General features: G+C 36.5%; 2 protein-coding genes across 3 annotated transcripts; one reads left to right on the forward strand and one right to left on the reverse strand.

Moving 5' to 3' along the window:
• Window positions 1–1,359: 1,359 nt before the first annotated feature.
• slc25a46 (solute carrier family 25 member 46) lies at window positions 1,360–8,416 on the reverse strand. Of its 2 annotated transcripts, none has more exons than XM_077206399.1 (8): window positions 7,931–8,416; window positions 7,048–7,090; window positions 6,876–6,933; window positions 6,633–6,710; window positions 6,061–6,161; window positions 5,768–5,824; window positions 5,404–5,461; window positions 1,360–2,582 (listed from the first exon to the last, which is right to left on the reverse strand). In XM_077206399.1, the coding sequence occupies exons 1-8, from the start codon at window positions 8,181–8,183 to the stop codon at window positions 1,995–1,997; spliced, it is 1,236 nt and encodes a 411-aa protein (XP_077062514.1). In that variant the 5' UTR covers window positions 8,184–8,416; the 3' UTR covers window positions 1,360–1,994. The 2 variants fall into 2 exon arrangements, with proteins under 2 accessions (XP_077062514.1, XP_077062513.1); XM_077206398.1 differs by having other exon boundaries at window positions 1,360–2,609; window positions 7,931–8,390.
• Window positions 8,417–9,819: 1,403 nt separating this feature from the next.
• tmem150ab (transmembrane protein 150Ab) lies at window positions 9,820–22,513 on the forward strand. The gene is made up of 8 exons (XM_077206400.1): window positions 9,820–9,942; window positions 11,914–12,153; window positions 12,279–12,326; window positions 13,173–13,259; window positions 13,395–13,462; window positions 13,783–13,910; window positions 14,029–14,206; window positions 17,855–22,513. The coding sequence occupies exons 2-8, from the start codon at window positions 12,089–12,091 to the stop codon at window positions 18,163–18,165; spliced, it is 885 nt and encodes a 294-aa protein (XP_077062515.1). The 5' UTR covers window positions 9,820–9,942; window positions 11,914–12,088; the 3' UTR covers window positions 18,166–22,513.
• Window positions 22,514–22,986: the final 473 nt, after the last annotated feature.

A 22,986-nucleotide genomic window follows, 5' to 3' on the forward strand; every position in this document is an offset into this window, starting at 1 on the left:
TATGGGATGTGTCTGTTTTTCCCTCAACACTTCTGAAAAGGCAAAATAATTGACTTACCAAAACAGCAGAAGGAAGAGAAGATGATCAAACCTCTTGTTGATTTTAAAATCCCAATACTTTGCTGGAAAGACGTAGTTCGCCTGTGTTGCGAGATCATGGAGGTTGGTCACAACCAATTTGTAAGCTCAATCGGCCCAAAGGAGTCATATCCGATCAGTGGGTGATGGTCTCTGCGCGTTACTATCTTCCCATGTGGCAAAGTAATTTGATTAAATTAAATACATATGTAGTTTCTCATATTTTCTCAGCCCCACCAGTGTTTGGTTATAAATGGAGAGGATGTTGCAATTGTAGCCGAGTACAATGACTTAGGCACAATAATAGATAATAAGTTGCAATGGAACAGTAATACCGACACCATCAATAAAAAGGGGCTGCAGAGGTTATACTTTATGCGGAGACTAAGACAATTTAGAGTGGATAGAGATATGGTGTTTTTTATCATTCATTTGTGGAAAGCATTCTACTTTTTTGTTGTTGCCTGGTATTTGTCAGTGACAAACAAAAACAGACTGAGCAAGATAGTTAACTTGGCCAGCAAGGTTGCGGGGCAAAAACTAGACAGTATGGCTATTACCTGTGAAAGAAGGATGTTGAAGAAAGGTCAAGCAATTAATAAAGATATGTCACACCCCCTTACACCAGGCATATGAGGTGTTGCCATCAGGGAGAAGGTTTAGGTTACCTTCTTTCCAAACAAATCGAGCCAGAAAGTCATTCATTCCAACTAGCATTCAAATGTTAACTTCATTTGTTTTCTCAGAGAGTTGCTCTCTCTTCCAGTTTCTCCAGTCTTAACTCTGGATAATTTCTTCTTATTTTCAGCAGAAAGAAAATTAAACCAGGATGCAATATTAAAGGTCATAACTGATTCAGCAAGATGAATGATACACTGCTGTCAAGATATTCTGTCTTACATTAAAACCCATCAACCTTCTCAAAAGAAATAAGCGCTGTTGAGCCTTCTTGTAGATGCTATTCACATGCTGAGTAAAGGATAGATGCCTATCAATCTCAAGGTCTCAACTTGTTCCACTACCTGCCCCCTATCTTTTAAAATCAATGTTTAAAAACAGTTGTGCAGCTATTTTTTGGTGGAAACTGTGATACATCTGTGAATAGTAAGTTAAAGAACAGCATATATTTGAATAGAAATAATTTGTAATATCATAAATGTCTTTACAGTTACTTTGGATTAAAATTACTATCCCCAAACGTTTGAACAGTAGTGTATAAGGTACATTTTTATTGTAACATATGTAACATGAAATGCAGTTAAAAAAAAAATTCACATGAAACAGATTGTAGACATTTATTTTAAAGCAAAGTGCCCAATAATTTAGAACTTTAATAATTTACTCACCCAGGAACCAGAGGTACATTAGTTTTACACATGCAATCTTGTGTACATAATGGCTTCTATTCAATACATTGCATTTTTGTATCTCTTATATCTTTTTAAACCTGGCAAATAGAAACATTTTCACTGTTTAAAACACTGGCACAAGTTTCACTAAGGTGCAAATAATAATTTAATGACAAAGTAACTTGGCACAGGGCTTTAACCAATTTTTAAACATTATGAAACATAGTGACCATTAACGAAACTGAGAAAACAGTACGGAAATATAATTACAAAGGTAAGGGTTTTATAAATATACATGTTTTGGCGCTGGTGGGTAAGGGTTGGGGGTCACAATGAGAATAATTAGAATCCAGTGCGAATATGAGAGCATATTTTGCATAAATGTGTCGTGCAATCAATGAAACAACCAGTGCTTTATAAAACAAATGTACAGAATCACAGAAAGAGGTGAAGAAAACCTTGCAAATCTGCAATTATCAATTCATACTAGGACACATTTTTTGGAATGTCCAACTCAACCAAAAAAGGACCTCTTAGTGAATTAATAAGGAATGAATCCTTTCCGAATCAAGCATTTCGCAGTAGCGTCGAGTAGATCATCTTGGTGATCTGCAGCACTGCAGCATGAAGCGAGTACTGCACCACGATGGAGCCGAATCCCTTGTAGAAGCCCACGGTGCCCTCCTCGCGGCGAATCGCATTAATACAGTCCCTCATTCCTTCATATTGTGTGTTTATGGGCAACACTTCAAAACCCAGGTCGGTGTTGTCGATGATGGTGCGCGTTCCCTGGATATGCAGCCTGTGCAACACCGTTTCCAAAGGAAATAACAGAACATCTGCACAAAGGCTGGCGGCAAAGCTGGCCATCAGCTCAGGGAAATATGCATCCAACATAGACTGGACCGTGTCTGCTCCAGAGTCAGGGGGCGAATGCTTCGGTGAGCCGTTATTCCGACGCCGCAACAGGTAAAGAACCAGTCGCTGCACGCTGGAACTGATAAGATAGTGGAGGATGCCGTGGAGGACTGTGGGGAACACCAGGTTCCAGAGAGGAAGGAGACGCTTGCTGTGAGGCACTCCCATACCCATTACACGTCCCAGACCCTCTTTCACACAGTCCAGGATGCCGGGGTTGTCTCGGATTATTTCACTCTGGTGAGGGAACACCAAGAAGAGACACTAAATGAAGTCGGAGTGGGCGATATAACAACAACAACTAAAAATCTCTGTACTTTTGAGAATTATTATTTATTTTGTATTTTTTACAAAATCTCAATATATTTATGTATTTGCTAAAATGGATATATATATATATATATATATATATATATATATATATATATATATATATATATATATATATATATATATATATATATATAGTATAATTATAAATATATGTATTCACTTAAAATGTATATTTCCCAATCAGAGAAACCACCATGACAGCAAACCTAAGTTTAATCTAAGTTTAGTTAAAAACTAGTTACATATAATCAAAGCATGTTCCACACATTGTTTTTTTCCCCAAATTGTTAAATATTTAACTATTTACACTATTGTTTAAAACTTTGGGGTCAGTTTAAAAAAAAAAAGAAATTCATACTTTTATACAGCAAGGATGCATTAGTTTGATAAAAAATAACAGTAAAGTCATGAAAAAAGATTTCTATTTCACCTAAATGCTGTTCTGAAAAAAATTCACTGTATCCAGAAAATATTTGGCAGCAAAATATTTTTTTCATTGTTAACAATAAGAAATGTTTCTTGAGCAGCAAATCATCATATTAGAATGGTTTCTGAAGGATCATGTGACAGAAGACTGGAGTAATGATGCTGAAAATGAAGCTTTGCCATCACAGGAATAAATTACATTTTAAATTACGTTCAAATAGAAAGGAGTTATTTTAAACTGTAATAATATTTCACAAAATTTCTGCATTTCAGACTTGGTGAGCACAAAAGACTTCTTTCAAAAAGATCTTACCGGCCCCAAACTTTTGTATGGTAGTGTAGATTTTACAAAAGCTTTTTAATATATGAAAAGTGCAGCGACTTCTACGAACATTTCTGAGAGACAACACAAATGATTTATCAATTGACGCAAGTGGACAACTTTAACTAATTAATGGAAGTGATTTAATTAGTTAATCAGTATCACTCTTATAGACGACTACCAAAATTAACTTGGTTTTGACTTTACAACCTCAAAATGTTCTCAATGGCACAATTCAAACAGCAAATTCCAAAAAGCTAAAGTCAAAATGAAAACAAAACAAATGCGGTTATTGCGTTGAAAATCTTCCAATAATTATCAGATGTAAAACTGATGCATCGGAGAGGTAGTTACCCAAAACTGCTTTGCTCATTTACCACAAGATCAAATCAAACTGTGTTTCCTAAAGCATCTAGACTGATCTAGCGCCTGGATAAGATGTTTTTCAAATGTGCAAGCACTTTATTTGTTGCTGTGAAGGGCTGGATTCTGGAATCCACTGCTGCTTCAATATATATCGAATGAGTGATTATAAATCAAGGTATTAATCAATATTTTTCCTTCTAAATATCAAATCAGTTGAATGACTTCTCTAGACTTGTAAGATTTTACTTTTTAGTTATAGAAGTTACAAGTGTGATTACTGAAATGTTCTTTTCATGTATTCTCTAATGTCTGAATTAAATATCTGAGAAGTGACTGTGGGTCTGACCCATGCAAGAATACAGCCACAGTGCTTGCTTATTTAGCCCAGCTTCCAGAGAATAATTATGTACTTGTTTTGTATCAGTTAAGTCAATGATAAAACCAAATTAGCAAAAATGAATAACAGCTGTAAGACGTGTAAAGACATCTATGTCCAAAGGTTCTGGAAATCAATAATGTGCTAAGTAGGATATATTTCTTTTTTATGAGAATTATAACCTGACAGGGGAGCGTGGGTCAGAAGTCTAACATTTTGAAGCAGCCTCTATGGAAAGACTAGATGTGGCGGTATTGGACCCCACATTGGTCTAAAACGGGGGACTGAAGGGGTGGATTCTGGGCTTGTGAGATTTTACATAGTTATAGAAGTTACCAGTGTTATTACTAAAACGTTCTTTTCATGTATTCTCTGAAAGGTGACTGAAATCTGGGAGGTGACTGAAGGGTCTGGCCCATGCCAGGAATGCAGTAACAGTGTTTGCTCATTTAGCCCGGCTTCCAGAAATGAAATATGGACTCGTTTTGTGTTTGAGAAAGGTCTTCAACATGTGTCAATACATGCATCAGTTTTGCTGGGGTACACTGACAACTATGGTCACAGGGGTCATTGAAGTCTAGAGTTTAAGGGACCATTTCTTTGTTAAAGCTTTACTTTACTGCGTTAGATTAAAGTGCCCTCTCCTTGAGAGAAAGAACGTATTATCTTGATGTTTCGAGAAGACTCTCTCCTGTTTATAGTTAGAGGCTGCATATCATGGCCAAATCGAACCTTGAAGAAGCTGTGTGTCCGTGTGTGTGTTAATATTCTTGTTTACATATTAAGGAACAAGTGGCATTATTGGAGATTGACTGACTTGTTTTCTTTAACATGTCGGCGCCTATAGACACACAGTCTTGTGACCTCGGAGGACCACTGGTCCCCAACTCAGGGTCCTGGTGGCAGCCGTACAGACTATGGAGATGTGCTACTGCCTATCAGTCCATGTGTGGAAAATTACTATGTTTATCTATTTCTTAGCCAATCAGAATCATTCAACCAGAAGCAAGGACGTAACTTAGACCTTGGTGAAGGGTATAATTGCTGTGATCTTTGTAACTGTAAGCGGGGCGGCCTATGAACTCCTTGTGAGTCTTGAAGCTGACTTCGGTCTAAAGAAAAGGAAAACTATCTTCAGTAAAACTTTTCTTTAATTAATTATGATTCTGACTCTTGTCTTAAATTGACTGCACTTCTGACTCTGGGTACAAAAGTATTGTATTAAAATAGCTTACCTGTACAGTCTCTATGAGACTTGCTGAGTAAAACGGCATTGCAACCACATATGTCAAACTGAAAAAAAAACAACCACACAATGATTTCACAAGATCAAAGGACTGCACAAAAGAGATAAGGAGAAGATTTAAATGTCAAGCCTATGGAATTCCCTTTCCGTATTCTTTGTGGGACTTTGTTTTATATAAAAAATTACCTGCATATTAAGCTTAGTCAGAAGCTTATTCAAATAGATCACAGATATGGAAGAGCGAGGTACAATTATGACTCAAATGAAACAAGAGATAAGCAACTTGCAGCTTATAGCATTTTCCAAACAATACCAAAAATACAAGTGAATTCACTTAGCTTAACTTAACTTACCCCTTGAGTACTAAGTGTCCCAAAACTTGTTTAGGGTTCCACTTGTGTGATAACTCCCTGTGAATGTACATCACAATATTAGACAGAAATGTAATTTACCTCAATAATGGCAATGGAAACAACACGAGAACTGATTAAATAAATTAAAATCCTGAAAACTGCCAGTTATCAAAATATCTAGATCTAAATATAAAGGTCATTATTACTCTTTTTTTTATATAATAGTGAATAACCTTTAGAAGGTGTTTTCATAGACACTTATTAGTGCTTGCTCACACTGTATATTTCTATACCTTGGAAGCGGGGTGCATTCGCTGATGATGCCCTCTGTTCCCAGCGTGACCCCCTGTACCACAAAAGTGCTGCCCATTCCTTTCCATAAAGCCTTTGGACCCTGTGAGAGAGTGAGTGAGAGAGAGAGAGAGAGAGAGAGAGAGAGAGAGAGAGAGAGAGAGAGAAAGAGAAGAGAGAGAGAGAGAGAGAGAGAGAGAGAGAGAGAGAGAGAGAGAGAGAGAGAGAGAGAGAGAGAGAGAGAGAGAGAGAGACAATAAATTATGCTATTAAACATATTTTTGACGGGATTCTTTCAGGGGTTTCCTTTACCAAAGTTATAAGGCGCTTGTGGAATATAAGTTGATGAATTTGCATTTGCTTCAACATTGTCTGGTTAAAAAGAAAGTAAAGCTGCGTGTCATCAGCGTAGCAATGGTAGGATAAACTCTTATGTGCCTGTATAAAGGATAGGTCCAAGCACAGAGCCTTGAGGAACTCCAACAGTACTCAATTGCCCTGCTTTCAACCTGTTCTTTAAAAGAAGTTATTTCTGAGCAACAGCACAGCGACCAAGATATGATATGTATATTACCTGAGTTTTGGTGACATTGTACATCACGCTGATGGCAGTCAGTGGGGACAAGTGGTAACACCTGGCATGGTAATTCACCTGAAACAAAGTTTCACAATTTTAAATGACATTTTATGACAGAATTAAATGATATTTTTCAGGACTATGCAATGCAAAAGGAGTACGTTTCAGCAACACATGCATATTTATGATATAAGCATCTAAAAATCATTCATGATAGACAATGAGGTTGATTCAGCCTACCTGACACTGACGCCGAAACACAATGCAGGGATGGGCCAGGACATTTTCTGTGAAGAGGCTAATTCAAATCATACAAAAATGATTATGAGTTTACTAACATTATTTCACATCTGAATCTCACTGTACTTTCAATAGAAAATTATTTTAAGTAGTGATTATTGGGTTTCGTTACCTCGCAAGGCCTATCCCGAAACCAGCAAATCTGTTCAGTTGCTCTGAAAGACAGATTTTAGTTGTCATTTTAAGAAAAAATAAAAGTGTTGAATTTACCAATATGCCTTTACATTTTATTTTAAAGGTCTCTGAATGAGTCATGTGTTTGCTTACACCTAGCAGTAAACTACATGGAGTGTTTGTAAGAGTGACACATTTTTAAGAGACAGCTGTATCAGAAAAGTTCATGACCTGTTGACTCAAAATTTGTCATATGCAAAATGACATTCGTATATTAAAAAAACGTAGAGAGCTCTAGTTAATTTATCTCATTACTGCAAATGTATTTATGTTGTACAATTCTGTATCTGTACAGTCTTGAAGGAGGGTCAGGAATCCAAATAATTTGAATGAACTGGTTCATACGTACGGTTTACTTGATCAATTCAATGATCCTTCATTTGAGTTATTACTACAATAATACATATTGGGTGAAATATTCAGGTTATGATGGTTTTGATTAGATTATACATCAGTCTGTGTGTAATGGCATTCCAGGTCGATGCCATGATACTTGTTCTAGAAAAGTATGGGACATAAGGGGAATGAGGAATTTTTGAGGAAAATAATGCAGCGACTGAAAATAACTCAAAATTCCAAACGTTACGTTATTGTCCTGACTTCTGAAAATAGAAAATTGAGGAAATGTTAGTTCATTCAGTCAAACTGGCGGTCGGATAAGGTTTATTTGTAGCGCAACCTTATGATTTGTTTCAGTCTTTTTAAGTGGAACTTCCCCAAACCGAAAGCGCCACCCATAATCTAAAACGGAGTAACGTTAACTTAGGCTCTTTAGGGAAAAGGTGGACTCCCTTTCAGTAATAACATGCACTCATTATTACCGGACGGTGGAGCCGCTGACTGCGCTTCGTCTGCTGCTCCTGGTTGGGCAGGTGCCGCCTCAAATTGTGGTGTGCGATCGCCAAAATGCAGGTTTCTGCTTCCAGGTATATCTGGAGGTGTGCTGACCCAGTGCTGGAGGTCAGAGCTGGATGAATTATTGAATGACCTGCCCGAATACCCCCCACTGAATGACGGATCCTCTCTGCCCCTGTAACCCAGACCCTCAAAGCTGTCAGGCCGACGAGAAGTCATGCTAGGAATCGCTAGGGAAACTACACTGAAATTACAAGATATCTCAGTCTGTGTTCCTACGATGTATAACCTATGTGATGTGATACGAGTTCATTGAATATCATAGCAATCTAAAATGCGAGAATTATTTTTGGTTGACCGAGGCTGAAAGCAATGCCAGTGCTTTAGCAAAACAACCCAACACCCGTTCGAGTGACTTTTGTCAGTTCACAGTTTACTTCCGGTTTGAATGTGGCATTATGGGTTTTGTAGTTTATTGCATTTACAAGCGAATACCACGAAATCCAGAAACACACAGATTAGAAGCAATTTAATTTATTTAATTCACAAGAGACAAGTTTGGGCCTATATTGTTACATGACAGATATACGCACAGTGAAGAAATTAATTATTAATATTCTTATTCTTATACAAATTTATATTTTACCGATGCCCTCTATTTTTCTGCCATATTGTGATATGAAAGATGACAGAAACAGTAAGTTTTGCATGAAAATACTATATCAATATACAACGACTAGGATAAGTCGAAGAATGAAGAAATAAATGCAAATTATAGCCCATTTACTTTTATTTATATACCATAGTCTATTTTATAGCTTCTGGCGACAATTCAGTGTTCACTGTGTGGTGGCATTGTGGCAAATTATTTTTTCAGAACTAGAGTGCGAAACCAAAATATACATAGTGTGACCAATTCTCGAACAAATGTATCTAATGGGCCGGTACTTTTTTAAAGTAAATTAACAGCTTTTTACAGTGATCAACAGCATGCATACTAGTGACGTCCGTATCTCGAACGAATGATTCACAAGTCACAATGTGTGTGCGTGTGTGTGTGTGTGTGTGTGTATGTTTGTATTCAAAAGCTAAATTTATCTATAAAAAAAGGACAAGAAGGAATTTTTTTTGTAAATTATTGTCAAGAACATAGGCTACTCAATGTATCAGATTTAACCCCGTCGAAATACCATATCTGTGGAGTATGTGGGTCCCAGCATAAGGGTATTATAGGACATGAAAATGTAGACAAAATATCTAAGAAATCACTGCAAAAAGAAAGAAGCAGTCACCAGCCTTTCAAGATCAGAAGGAAAGAGTATAGCTAGTGTGTGGAGAAATTACTAAAAAATGGCAGCAAAGGTGGGACCAAGAATTAAAAGACAAATACTCAATAAAAAAAAGAGTTGGCACTGAAAATAAGAGAGGAAACAGGAGAGAAGAAACTATTGTAACCAGATTAAGAATAGTGCATAATAAATTAAATAGGACTCTTCATATAATGGGGAAACATCCAACTGGGTTTTGTGATCAGTGCCGAATACATCATGAGACTGTAGAACATGTGCTTATTAATTGTTCAAAATATGAATTATAAAGGATAGATATGATAAAATACATGGAAAAATATTACTAATAGGACATGGAGTAAAGAGTATAATGGACGCACTACAGTAGGAGTGAACAAGAAATTAAATATTTGATTTGTTTTCTGACTAAAACGGGACTAATGACAAGACTATGATGACTAAAGTATATGGTAAATAACCGGAACCAGAAGATGGCAGTAATGAAAGGTCAAGGATGCAAGCTGCCGTTAAAACCCAAAGAAGAAGAAGAAGAAGAAGAAGAAGAAGAAGAAGAAGAAGAAGAAGAAGAAGAAGATCTGTGGAGGCGCAAAGGGAGATGAAGGGCGCCCTCTGTTGATGAAGACTCAGACTGCAAAGGCAGCATCCGGTCAGGAGCCGCGGGGCCTGCGGTAGGATCATGTTTTGACATATCAAAACATAATATCTCAATAATGACACTAATATACGGTAGTTCAAATGCTGTGGGAAAACATATGCTGCGTGTGTAGGTACACATATACGTAGAAAAGGAGATCTTAGCCGTTTTATAAAGTTGTTTACTTGCATCTGCTGCTGGATAGCTTGTGAGCTACACGATGTTGAGTTTTATCTTTAAAAATTGTTGTTTAGTTATTATTTACTGTCATTTCGTTCTATTAGTCCGTATACCGTAGTTATAATTGTAGCTATACATTTATCTGGTTAGTTTTGTCGTATTGTATTTGCTGATGTGACATTGAGACTGATTTGAACATTATTAGTACGGCTGTGTGTGTGTGTGTGTGTGTGTGTGTGTGTGTGTGTGTGTGTCTCTGTCTGTCTTTGTTGATCTGACTTCTGCTTCAGAGGATCTTTCATCTCAGATTAACCGATTACAAATCTACTTGACGTCTTTCGTGGGCGTGCCATAACCATATTTAAGTATATAAAGTCTGCCTAACTTAAATAAGAGCTCACACCACAATGATAATATCGTATAATAACATTAGTTTTATTAGGGCTATTTGATAATACAACTGTTAATACAAGTTTTTTGTCTTTATACTCCACGCTTTTAAAGCAAAGGTTTATGTGGGATTTACATTGTACTTCAAGAGAGTAAAGTCCTCGGCGAAATAATGTGCATTGCATATTTTCAATATTAAAAAGTCATACATTTTTATTTCATAACTATTATTGTAAACCTGCTGAGTGTCATCACTGTGGCTTGTTTGTAATTTAGCATATGGGTTCATTCTGTGTCAACTCAAGCCCTGGCTAAAAAATATATATTTTGTTTGATAATATTTTGTTTTGGAAAAATAAATACATAAATGGAGAAGAAAACCTAAATATTACGTTTAATGAATGTATTTACTGAGTAATTCACTGTTTTGTAGAGGGGGTCAAAATGATCATTTTCACATGAGATGCTAATTTAACGTTACAGGGGGTAAAAAATGACTTTAGAAAGATGGCAGCTTCATTGTTTTATTTTACACAGAGATTGGTAGGTCTATTAGTTAAATCTGTTTACTTAAGCAATATTTTGTGCAGTATATGCCAATGGAGACAGTTAAAAAAATGGTTAAAAAAAATCACTACTTGTGATTTTTGCCCCAAGTTTACATCAAGAAGTATTAAAAATATCTTAATACCCTTTTCATTTCTGGTTCTTAAAGTCGTCATGAAATCAAAATTGACCATATTTACTTTGTTAGCGTACATTAATAGTCTTGTGAACAATTAATCCGTGCAAGATAATACATGGAAAAAGTTGTTTGTCGTGGTAATCTTTAATCAAAATCGGAACATTTGCCCTCGTTCTGAAATGGCGTTTCTTCTCTGATGACGTCAGTTTGACGGCCTGGGTTGAATATCCTTTACCACTCCTCTCTTTTTCTATGAGCGAGGGATGGAGAGGAGGTGCAGGAACGGGTATCTTCATTTTAAAGGCCCTCTATGGCTCAAAACCGGAGATATGGAGATACTGTCACTGTTGGCATATAATACAGCAAAAAATGCTTAAGTAAACATATTTTACTAATAGACCTACTGATGCTGCCATCTTTCTAAAGTTATTTTTTACCCCCTGTAATTTGGCTCCAAATCTCATATAAAAATTGCTGTTTTGACTCCCTGTACAAAATAGTGGATTACCCAGTAAATATGCATTCATTAAATTTAATATTTTGGCTTTCATCACTATTTATGTTTGTCTTTCTGCAGAAAATTTGAGCCGAGAAAGTAGAAATTTGGTTGATTTGACATGGAATGACCCTATGAAGAGTGTCTCAATTCAATTGTCTCTACATTGATAACTGTATTTCAGTAATATTGCAGCTTTGTGTCGTATAATCTTCGCAAACATCTTTTATCAATGCATTGTGTTTTTAAACTAGATATTGTTGGTTGTTGGCAATCTGCGAGCCTCCAGATGTAGTTGAAGGAGCATCACGTTGCCCCCGCTGGTCCACACACCCCCACACTGCATGGCTTCACTTGCTGGTGTCTCACACCGCCTCTCCATAAGCCCCGCCCTGCACACCCTCATGCGGGGGTCTCACAGACTGACCAATGACTGCCTGGATTGTTCTGCCTGTCAGCCTGTCTGCCTTCTCCATCACAGGGATATGGATTGTGTGAGTGTTTAAGTGAAGGAGAATTACGTTAAATCTCTACTGTTTATTCGTTTAGCTAATATACTAAACATTCAGACAAGTCATGTACTTATAGCAAATAATCATTCAAATATTTTGTTTTCTAGTTACGCCATGGCAGTAATGAACCACCATGTCTGTCCTGTTGAGAACTGGTACGTTAACCCTATAAAGCCTTCTGTATCTATATAATTGATCAATTTATATGCACAATCTACTACATGCCTTCTGTCATTTGATTGATAGTTCATACTTTTTTCGCAAGAAATTGTAAAAATGTCCCCCTTGAGGTTGTGGTACACCTGAAATCTTTACTGATTTTAACGTAAAATGTAGACGTAAGAATACATTTTATATTGTTAGTCAATTTTCAATTTGAACACTTACTGGTGTAAAGAAACGTATGTTTACATAATTCTACATGCATTTTTTTTTAAATCAAGTTAAAATGTGAGTATTGAAAACGATACGTCAGGCATTTGATTATTATCTTACTATGATATTATTGAGAGAAATACTGTAGAGTGACAACTGATAGTTATATACTGCTATTTTATTCTGCTACTACAGAATTTAATGTTACTTTTGGGCCAAGTAAATGTCATTTTCTGCTCAGTTTGAGGTGCTTTTTTCCTGCCTGAATATGAGCTCCATATTTTATATCATATTATATGAGTAATTTAGGCCTGATGTATCAAAAATGAAACTCATAAATAAATAAAATAACACCACACACACATATGCAAACCTTTTTTAAAATATTTTGTTTAAACGTTTAGCAAACTGTTGCATAAGAAAAAATAAATAATTAGCTGACTATAATTTTTTTTTTATTCATTTAGCTGACGCTTTTATCCAAAGAGACTTACAATTGCTATATTTTTTAACTTTATAATAATTGTATTATAATTGCGTATGTCAGGATTTGCAGGGTTAAATCCCAAATCTTAAAGTCACCACATACTGTTGTTAACTTTTACGCTTGGGTCTTTGTATAATAGGACATACAATTTGACATGTACAGAGGAAACAGCTAAGAGGGGCTTCCCAAAGTCCTGCTGCACTCTTCAAGACATCCCCCTCATTAGGTAAAAAATTACTTTGAGTTTATCTGGAATACCACAAAATGACCACATTTTCAAGATGCTTCCTTAGTAGTACTGTTTTGCACCAACTTATCATGCAACAGTTATCTAATATCTGGTTTTCCGCTCTTTTGACAGTAAATGTGGTTGCTATCCACCAGAGAGCTGTCTCTTCAGTTTGATAGGCAATGTTGGGGCATTTATGGGTAAGAATTACTGTTTGAAAATAACTAATCTAATTCAATTTTATTTTTAAATCCGAATTTTTGTTGATTTCCTAATCTGGGCCTGTATCACAGAAACATCTAATTCAGAAGCCTATCCAAGCTGTTTAGTAACCATAATTTCACTTAAGAAATAGAACTTTTTTAAGTCTTAAGTAAAAAAATAAGATATGGCATTTCTGTAATGCAGCTCCTGTTTTTTTAAATGTGTATGTTTTTTGGTCAATATTACTTCAGTTTGTCTTAGAAATACACCTCTGTCAAAGGCAATGAATTATTATAATTTGTAATTCGCCCTGCAGTGGTTATGGTGTGCATGCTGCGTTATGCTCAAGTGATTGAACACAGCCATCATTGCTGGACCAACACAAGTTCTTTGGTGTCCGGCTGCATTAATGCCCTGGGTTTGGTCATGGTTGGGAACTTTCAGGTGAACATATGATAATAGACTCACAACTTCAGCCCATTACATATAAATCGAAATAAACTTTCATTCTTCTCACAGTCTCACCCTCTCCATCTGTTTTCTTTTTTTTTTTTTTTCTCAGGTTGATCATGCCAAGACTCTTCATTATGTGGGAGCTGGTGTAGCTTTCCCTGCTGGCTTGTTGTTTGTGTGTCTGCAGTGCGTTCTGACGTACCGTATAGCAGAGACAGCGCTGGACTACTGGATGGCTCATGTGCGTGTGGCGCTCTCAGCTGGAGCTCTGGTATCGCTTGTCCTTAGTATCCTTACTAAGAGTTCATAAGTCATGATCTGATACATGAAACTCAAATTTGGATGAGTACATTTGAACATGAAGCAAACAGCCTAAAACACAGTGGCTTATTGCTTTTCAGTGGATGATAAAAGATACAATGTCCAGTAAATAAGTTTATTAGTAGACTTTTCACAAATGTGACAATAGTCCAATGCTGGTGGAATTTCACGGGTTTTCATACCAATTTTGATGCTACAGCAAAAAACTTCTGAATACACTGCTTTATTTAAAAAGTAACATATTAATGTTCAAATTAGTACACTACTTAAATAGTTTTTCAAGTAAATATTTAAGTAAAGAGACTGAAATAAAATAAACAAACAGTAGAACAAAGAACAAAATAAACATGCTTGAAGTATTTATTCTGCAAACAATCCATAATAAAAAAAAATTGAACAAAGAAAAAGTAAACTGTGCTTGAAGTTTTTCAAGTGTTTTTCAGTGCCTGCAATAAAATTAAATAAAACAAATTAGAACAAAGAAAATAAAACAATGATTTGCCAGTTTCATGTATCTAAAGAACATTGAGCAATCGTTAAGAAATACAAACAAAATCCCAAAGTTATAATGCTGCTATTAAAGGTAGGATTGGCAATATCGGAGAGGTTAGCAATAGCAAGCTAGCTTTGAAATCATGAGATCCCACCCTCCCTTCACAACCACTCCCTTCTCTAAAGCCACGCCTCCTTCAAAACCCATGAACGATCACAGCAGAGTCTGCAAAGCGTCGTGATGAGAGATGGCATAACCCAGACTGATCTCATGAAATGGTGTATGTATGACACGCCAATTCGTATTTCCATTTTTGGCGTGCTATCAACACGCATAATCGCTTTTCAGCGTGTTTATCAACGCCTTTGACTTAACGTTATATTACTGTATTATGTATATATAGATATATGACCTACCCCAACCCCGTCCCTAAACCTACCCGTCACTGGGGTTAATACCATTTATGAGTGTTCTCCTACCATCCTACGAAAAAAAAGATCGCTCCACAGATGTAGATATAGATTTTGCTTCGTTTCGCTCGGACATTTAACGGCGTACACATACACGCGGAATCACTCGGACATTTAATGGCGTAGACATGCACGCAAAAGATTTCGGCGTGGACATACACACGGATAGCTCAAAATGCGTATAGATAACACGCCACTTGACTTGAAAGTGGCGTGCATGTTTACGCAAAGTCATGATGTCATGTTGCATAACCTCATGTCTCAAAGCACATAAACATTACAATAATAATCTAAACTAAACCCTGTCTGTGAAACCAGGCCTTAGAGTACAAAGAGATGAATACTTGCATTACAATTAACAAAGCTGGCCTAGCCTTGTAGTAAAAAAAAAAAACGTTTGAAATCTTTTTTCAATTTTTAATGAACAGTCATATCACAATTATACAATTTATATGTTTCAGAGAATTTTATTTCCTTAAAGGGGTGGTTGATTATGATTTAACTTTTCTAACTTTATTTAGTCTGTAATGTTGCTGTTTGAGTATGAACAACATCTGCAAAGTTACGACACTCAAAGTTCAAAGCAAAGGGATATATTTTCTTTTAAAGAAATTGCTTTTTAAGGACTCCAACAAACGGCTGGTAGGGATTATTTGACATTCCTCCCGGGTTAGTGACATCACAAACCCTAAAATTTACATAAACCCTGCCCCCGAAACACGATTTATAGATTATCAAGAGAGTAGACATGTGCCGGTATTCGGTAATGCGATAAATCGCGGTAATGAATATGCACGATATTGTTATCGCGGGGACTTCGAAATACCGTGAAAAATAATAGATCCGAATTTAGATTTTTAGAACGCGCATCAGCTTATTTTCCATCAACCGCTTAAAAAAACAATGCGTATATGCTGTGCAAAACACGTGCGCACTTTGATGTAAACAATCCCCACATCACATGTATAAGCACTGTGTGAATGCAGTGTGCACTCTAGTCTAATGTAAACAATCCTCACATGGAAAAGAAGCACGGCGGAAGGAGGAACGCTGCCGACTATTTATCCCCCGCATGGCTGCCAACTCTCACGCATTCAGCAGCTTGAGACTCACGCAATTGACACTTTCACACGGTCTCGCGCCACACATCCATTTTCTCACGCAGAGAAAAATCGCGGAGCAAAGAGGACACTGACACCGACAGACTAGACAGAGCAGGTTACTTTTGATATGAAAAAAATATCAGCTCTCAGGTTTTATAACGAAATTCAGACAATAAATACTGTTTTGGTGCTTGTAAATGACGTGACAGATCGCGCGCCTCAGTTCAAGTAAACAGATCATCTGTTACTTTTTATTAAAGATACAGTACAACCCACCGAAAGGTATACGTACTTTCGATCAATCAGTGTTTTTCAACCACGGAAAGAGGTCAATAACACTGCAGGAGAACAATTATGTCACAGAACGTTACATTTACCTCAGGAAAGCCATTTAATGTTAGTTGACTATAAGAAAATAGCTATAGAGAGGAGTATTTTGCTAAATATGTGCACTATATTACATATTTTAATATATGTTTACTTGTCATTATATAATTGTTATTATAATGAAAATTACGGCATATTACATTTTTATATTTATATTATTATTATATTTATATTGTATGCATTATATTTAATTTCTCTCTGTATGTTTACAGCATTATGTGAGATATATTTTTTCTTGAGAAAAAATTAAATGCAGGCTATCTACTGTAGCCTACCTAATATTTATCCAAATGAGTCAATATTGAATCAAGATTGAAATTAAATCCAAGAATTTAATTGAAATCATGAAAATTGTGTTAAGCAATAATACAAACTGTAGCCTCAGTAACTGTACCATGTAAACATTATAACATGTTGTCACTAAAAAATAAAATTAATGTTTTGACTATCACAATTACACATTGTGATGCAAGTTTTTTTTAGATACCCCCAATCCGTCTGTTTCTCGTGCAATTAAAATATCGTGATAATACCGTATACCGTGATAAAAGCTCAATCAATTAATCGCAGCATGAATATTTGATACCGGCACATGCCTACAAGAGAGCATATGCTAATCAATGACTAGAAGATAACTACACATAAGCTACATAAATTCATCAACTAACCATTCAGAAATGTTGTCACTTCTTCTTGAGTGTCCCCATCTTTCTGACTCCGATTTGAACATAAAAGGAGAAACGTTTTTAAAATGTTCAGTGCATGTGTGTGTGAGGTAATCAAAGCTGCTAAGAATGAGCTGTTGTAGCTCCGCCCCCTGTGTCGGGAGCTGCAGCTCATTTGCATTTATAAGGGACGGACACAAAAACGGCGCGTTTTTACTCACCCTCAAAAAGTGACAACTTTAACATGCTATATAAAATATCAGTGGGGTATTTTGGGCTCAAGCTTCACATTCACACTCTGGGGACATCAGAGATTTATTTTACATCTTGTGAAAAGGGCATTATATAACCCCTTTAAGATAATTCTTATGCCAACACTATTCCCAACACCTCGGAGTCGGAACTCAAAATTTTCAGTCAGAAAATGTTTTATAACCATATTTTTTATGCTGGAGGTTTGTGTTCCCATTCCTTAACATCATACTTCCCATTCAAGGTGGTATCTTCTTCGTCCATGAGAGTTTTGTTTTGCAGCACGCCGCAGCGATCTGTGAATGGGTCTTCACGGTGCTGGTCCTGGTGTACTATGGCACCTTCACCTATGAGTTTGGCACTGTCAACAGTGACACCATAATGGCAGCCTTAATGAAACGCAGTGAACATCACCATCCAGGGTCAGCGGTCATCATGGGGGGTATCGGGAAGGGTGTTGCAATGGGATGTGGTGCCCGCAGTCTCAAGTCACCCGGTGGCAGCAGCACTTCCACACACCTCAACTGTACACCAGAAAGCATCGCAATGCTATAGGGGTTAACCGCTATGGTATTCCCTCAAACCTCAGCGTATAGACTCTGAACTTTTCGTCTGGCTCACGGATTTGTTAAACACTGGAACAAGCAATACAGAATTACAGTAAGTTTACAGACTTGCTGATTATAATCCAACAGTAATGACCAGTCGGTTGTAACTAAGGTATTTTGCATGATATTTTGCATTCATGTTTTAGATAACTCAAAGTACAGCCCTCAGTAACCAGCACAGGCGATTCCTGCCTCTGATAGATAGGAATGTTTCAATTTACTCTGTTCAAACTGCAATAACTCATCTCTTAAGGTGCATTCACACTGACAGCGATTAAATTGTTCAGGGTCAACAAGTTAACAGTTGGTTGCTAGTAGTATTTCAGCATCAGGAAATTTTATACAGTGCTGCAGGGATGACGTATTTTTGTAGGCCAAAACTCAGAAACGAGTTAGTATTTTAACACTTCCGGTTCCATTTTCCTGAAAGTCCATTGGGTTTTTGCTTAAACACCTGAAAAGGGTCTGTGGTTAACTCAAGAAACTTTTATGGTTTCCCCTTGTGATTTTTTTTATTTTTTATTTTTTTATTGTCTTGGAAAAAGGCGATTGCTTACAAGTGGCTAAATGGCACTACGGAAGTTGTCAGAGACATTAAACGTCAACAAACCGAACAAGTAAAGTCACTAGCCCGTTTTATGAGCCTCGTGTTTATAATCAAGGAATGTTTAAAAAAAAAAAAAAAAAATGTATAAAGACGTTGTCAGAAGCTAAGTGATGGTAATTTTTGAAGTTGTTACTGTGGCGCTTTTTTTGCTTATAGCCTACGTTTAGCTTTACTTCTGGTGATAGTATTTATTTAGGCTTCAAAGTTCATACATATTTTGTTCATTACGTTTGTTGGTCACAGAGTTTATTTTCTCTAATACTCCAAAATCCATTGGAAAAATCTTATTGGGTTTTTGTCGAGGGAACCAGGGTGATGCCAACTTCTAGGTTTGTCCTTCAAAAATATGCCGTCACTGCAGCGCTCTATTGGTAGTCGGTGCATTGAATCTCTGCTCTAGCACAGAGTTCCGAAAAACAAATGCAATTTGTCTCTGACGCTCAAGGCGCACTAAATCTCCAACTCTCATTGGACATCAGTGACTTTGGTCACTTTGTCTTTGTCAGTGTGAATCTGTTACATAGCTGCCAGCAATACAAAGACACTCGTTTAGACAAAGAAGATAATTGGCTAAACCCATCCAACCTTTCGTAACCCATTTAATCTGTAGAAACTGTGATTACACAACAGGTCAAGCCATCACTGTAGCAGTGGAGATGTTAAGTCAGTCGCACCAGCCTTTGCTGCAAATAGTTGGGTTGGAATGAGGTTTAGGAACAGTTTATGTATTCATTCCAAGTGCTCACAGCTTAGTTTGATCTGTGGCACCGTATTGGCATTACATCAGGTGTTGTGGACCTTCTGTCCTATAGCTCTGGACACATTGTGGCTGTATTGAATAAGATTTAAGTGCATCTCTGTGCAACCTTGTCAAACGTTTTGGTGCTTTTGCCAAGTTTTTTCATCACTTGATCCAAAAACTGCCCGCATTGATCTATTCCAGGTATCTTTTGAACAAATTCCAAATATTTCAGGAAAACAAGAAACAAGATTTTGTGACTATTATTCTGATGTTTTGTTTTAAGCGCAGTCGTTTTTAGTTTATATTTCACTTTTAGAAATATAAGGCGATATTAATCAGTTTTCCAAAAGATTTTTGGGGGAAATACATTGCGTTCCCACAAGAAACTTTGCATTCGCTTGCTAAAAGTTTTTGTTCTCTTGCAGAAGGTTTGGATTTACTCTGAAAACTGGTGGAGGAAAAACTGTTGCAATGCCTTTGCGAGCTATTGCACAGTTCCTCAGGGAAACACAATCCTTTTGCAAGATAATGCACGTTTTGTATTCATCCGAGTTTGAATGCAAACACGAAATTTTGTATTCATCCGAGTAACTTTGCATTTGCCCGCAAAAGCATTGAAATACGTTTTTTCCCCATTTTGGTTTTTCAACACAAAACTTGAATGCATGGCATTTCCATGAGAATCTTTGTATTTGCTCACAAAATGTAACTGGAACTGGTGATGGGGGAAAAAACGTGTGCTTTTGTGAGCAAATGCAGAGTTTCTCTGGGAAAAGCAATAATTTTGCAAGAGAACACAAACATTTTGCGAGCGAACCCAAAGTTTCTATGGGGAATGCAATCGGTTTGTTAGCAAAACTTTTGCATTCTCTTTTAGAAGTATCGCAAGCTTAATTTGCGAGGGAACACAAAAGCACTGAAATAAGTTTTTCCTCCCATCTCATATTTTTCCCACCACTTTTTTGAACTAAAGAAATATATCTATTTCTAAACAGGAAATGCTTTTGCTACAGAAAATGCAGGCACGCTCTTATATCTGCATTTGAGATGAATGTTTAGATGGCGAAGCAAACTAATTATTTATTTGGTGCTGTTGACTGCTGGTGTGCATTTCTCAGCAGTCAAACTATATAATTTGTACACTTTTCAGGTGGATTTGGAGATAGTTTTGTGTAATGAAGACATTTTTTGTTTCTCCAACATGCCTATTCCTGTCACTTTGATATTAAGCTAGCATCAAAACAGAATCAGAGGTCTTATCCACAGTCTTTTTTTAGTGTATTGTTTTAAAACATTGCTATTTGTAAATGATGTGCATTTGTTACGCAGAGCTGCTTGTAAGTGAATGCCTTTAGCTGAGCATAATATTGCATAGAATATCAGTACTGCGTTTGAGACTGTGGTCTAGTCAGTAATTATGAAATGAAGAAAGCTTCCTAATCAGAATCACATCATTGTTAACACCTCAGTTCCTGCAAATCATTTAATAATACATAGAATACTTTGAAAGAAATTCTCATGTATTGGAAATGATGTAGTGCACTAAAGGGGAAACCTGAGAACTTTTTTTTTTATTTGGTGAAATCCTCCATAATAAGCTGTATTTTGACTACACAGTATTTTCGTTTTTAGATATTGCTCATTTGAAAGCAATATGTTATATTGAGAATTATTATAAAAACCAATGTCAGTTGGTTATGCGTTGTATCTGTTTGTTTATAATTTATATGTTGTAATGCCAGACAATGAAACAATGCAATTCAATTTCTGTTCAAGTACTTGCAAAATACCTCTATGAAAATTCTACTGTGGTGAGATGTTCACAGTTTCCTAAAGAAGCTGCTAAGACGTATGTTACAGAAATGTACTATTTATGTTGTTTCTGTTTTGTGTGAAAGGCCAAATTCAAACATCTGTAGATGTCCTGATGCCTCAAAGCTCAGTCAAAATAATTATATTTATAAGAGTCCTCTTTTTGATTATGCATAACTATATGTACATTCTACACTGCCCGGCCAAAAAAAAGAAAAGAAAAAAGAGTCTATGATTGAATCATTGTTACATATAACATCACCAGATTTATTTCCATCAAGGGGTCCAATCAGTTTTTGGTCAATATCTTGTATTGACAATGCAAGAGTCCAGCACTCTGTAAAGTCTCCTCCAGCACACCCCAAAGACTTTCACGGAATTTAAGGTCTGGACTCAGTAGTGCCAATTCATGTGTGAAAATCGTTCTCCATGCTCCCTCCCAACCATTCTTTCACAATATTGAGCCTGATAAATCTTGGCATTGTCATCCTGGAATATGGCCATGATGTGTCTTCCTACATTGATGTTTAAGATATGAAAAGCTACACACTCCATCAATTGGAGTTAGAAAAACTGTATCAACACATATAACATGCTAGAAACATGATAATCACTGCAATAATGATCCAATCAGACTCTTACGCATTTGCCTATTTAAATTCAAAAATGACTTCTATATTTGGGCTTGCAGTGTATGAGAACATCAGTGCAGCTGTTTGAATAAGGCCCTGATCACCTTTTAGGCTACAATAATAAATTACTTTTTGTTAAATGGAAAATTCACAAATTGATGTGTCAAAATGAAAAGACTTTCCAATAACAGTTTTTGTTTAGAAGACCGATTGTCTGATAACCTTGTGAAATGGAAACTGAAATTGAGCTATCGACTTGTTAGTTCGAAATGCAACTTTCTATTGAATTATGACCCATTCTGCACATTTCCTTATCTTTTAAACTAAGGGTTTTGTTTTGTGAAATCAAATGTACCTTGAGAGACACTTTTCACTCAGAAGGATGTTTGCTGCCAGTATCAAACTGTTTACAGCAGCTATGTCATGTTTAATATATAATTTAGGTAACCATAAAACCACTTAAAAAATGCAAAATAAATTATATTTCAGACACCATACAAGTGATATTCTGCAATGTCTCCTATAGTCATTTTTGGTCAAACTGGTTTCTTGAACATGACAATTAGTTCATTATACTCAAATGGCCTCCACAGTCACAGTTCTCAATCCAAAAGAGCACCATTTGGATGTCGTGGAACGGGAGATTCACATCATAGTTGTGCAGTCAACAAATCTGCAGAAACTGTGATGATACCATGTCAATATGGGAATGTTTCCAACACCTTATTGAATCTGTCACTTATAATTAAAGCATTTGTTGGACCACCACCTCCCATATCGAATTGAGACCCGTCCTGGGGAATTTGGAAGCCAAGACAACACCTTTAACTTTTTGTCATGTTCCTCAAACCATTCCTGAATCAATTTTGCAGTGTGGCTGGGTGCTTTATGCTGCTGAAAGAGCATACTGCTGTGAAGGGGAACAGTCTTTATCTAGGTAGTAAAGTAACATCCACATGAATGCCAAGACCCAAG

Source organism: Siphateles boraxobius, unplaced genomic scaffold (assembly GCF_051911475.1).
Source record: "Siphateles boraxobius isolate OS27281-9 unplaced genomic scaffold, OSU_SipBor_1 56, whole genome shotgun sequence".
NCBI lineage: Eukaryota > Metazoa > Chordata > Actinopteri > Cypriniformes > Leuciscidae > Siphateles > Siphateles boraxobius.